This window comes from Laetiporus sulphureus (genome assembly GCF_001632365.1).
Source record: "Laetiporus sulphureus 93-53 unplaced genomic scaffold LAESUscaffold_163, whole genome shotgun sequence".
In the NCBI taxonomy this organism is placed as follows: domain Eukaryota; kingdom Fungi; phylum Basidiomycota; class Agaricomycetes; order Polyporales; family Laetiporaceae; genus Laetiporus; species Laetiporus sulphureus.
In genome coordinates, this window is record NW_024468672.1 from 4,139 (window position 1) to 5,752 (window position 1,614).

The 1,614-nt window shown below is 55.9% G+C and overlaps 1 protein-coding gene across 1 annotated transcript; it reads right to left on the bottom strand.

Annotated features, from left to right (window-relative positions):
- Positions 1-136: 136 nt before the first annotated feature.
- Positions 137-537, bottom strand: LAESUDRAFT_765373 (uncharacterized protein; the record flags this gene model as incomplete). Its single annotated transcript, XM_040913654.1, has 2 exons — positions 137-479; positions 533-537. 2 exons carry the CDS (start codon positions 535-537, stop codon positions 137-139), a joined length of 348 nt encoding a protein of 115 aa, XP_040757333.1.
- Between the last annotated feature and the right edge of the window lie 1,077 nt (positions 538-1,614).

Here is a 1,614-nt window from a genome sequence, read left to right on the forward strand (position 1 = left end):
CATGCCGCTGCGATAGAAGACGAAGACCGTGTCTTACGTTCACCGCTCATGCAAACGGACTGCGCCGTGGACCGTGAGTTGACGCGACACACAGGGAGTGCCGGAAAACGTTTGCGACGGTGAGTAACGCACCCTCCTAACCACTTGCTGCCCGATCCTTCATGGTATCGTGTCGACTAGGGCCATCTCTGCGCACAATCTTCTTGATCATGTCGGGGATGCTGTCGACCTCGTTAGATGTGTGGATGACCAGAGCGTACCGAGACGCAGGTGAGATGTTGACTACGTGGATACTACAAATGACGAGGCGTGCGACGAGAGACGGCCAAGACCGATTGCAACCGTCGTTCACGCTCACCCGTGTCGCACTCGGGCTGGACATGCCCTCATGCGCTCCTCGCCGTCCTGCTGTCCATGGCTTTGGACTGCGAAGCAAGGCATGGGCACTGATCACGACTGTGACCGTCGCGCTGACAATCCTACAGACAGCATGATCAAAGAAGTGCGCAAGAGAAACGGGGGGATGACCTACCGCATGCCAAAGCCATCATTTCACGCAGTCTCCTTCGCCAGAACACACGCAGGACTGGCGCTTTCACGACAGGGCTTGAGGCTGTGAGCGTCGCATCCCCCCATCCATTGTCGTTGTCCCATAGGCATCCTGTATCCAGCGTGCCACTATCCAGCGACCGGTTGGAGATCACACCTGACCGTCTCTAAAATACCTGCATCCGATGCTGTCTGATGCAACTGGGCTATTCCGGCGCACTTCAAGCGATATTTGAGCAACAGAAGCTGCGACGGTGGACTCGCAGGCCGCAGAGGCCGACCATGACCTGCCGCAGACGGTAGATCGACCTAGGAGAGCGTCTCGCGTTTCGCGTGTGGTATAGAGGTCCGAGCTGGGTTTTGATGACCGCGTTCTCTGACATTCACTTTAGGTTGCTGTAGGCCACCATGTCAACTGCCGTGCGAGATCTGGGATTAGTCCCAACAACTTACCTTGTTCGTTAAAGCCCCGCATCCAGCGCAACAGTTTCGATATCGACCGTGAGCTTGATCCATCGGAAGGCGCCGCTTGACATGGGTAGTGAGTGACAATCCGACGGTCCGATCTCAAATGAACGTGCTCACGTTTTTTTGACCACAGCACAGGCTTGAGCCTATTCACATGGAGGAAGGTGGTCTGAACGCGAAGTTCGTCGTTTCCTGCACCTTGGCCATTGTTGGGCGAAAAGCGAACGGAGGATGAGAGTCCGAGGCGACGCGCGATGAGAGACGAAAGTGAGAATGCGTACCACGAAAGTGGCGCCTCGGACGCACCTTGATGCGCACGCGCGACTTTGCCAACAAACGGCAGCAGTTAACGCGCCTTGGATGCGTTCCACTCGCACGCGGCGATGATTGTGACCGGCTTGTGACGTTTCGCTGCTACGCAAATGGCTCGGTCAGTTCCGCGCGCACGCGCTCATCGACAACGGTGTACGCATCTTGTATTTGGTCTGACTATGTTGTCAAGCCTTGGAAGTTACGGTCAAGGTGAGTCGCGCTCAGACAGTCTAGACAAAGAATGCTTCATACCATATAATGCACAGCGTGTGGAAGGAGCAAGGC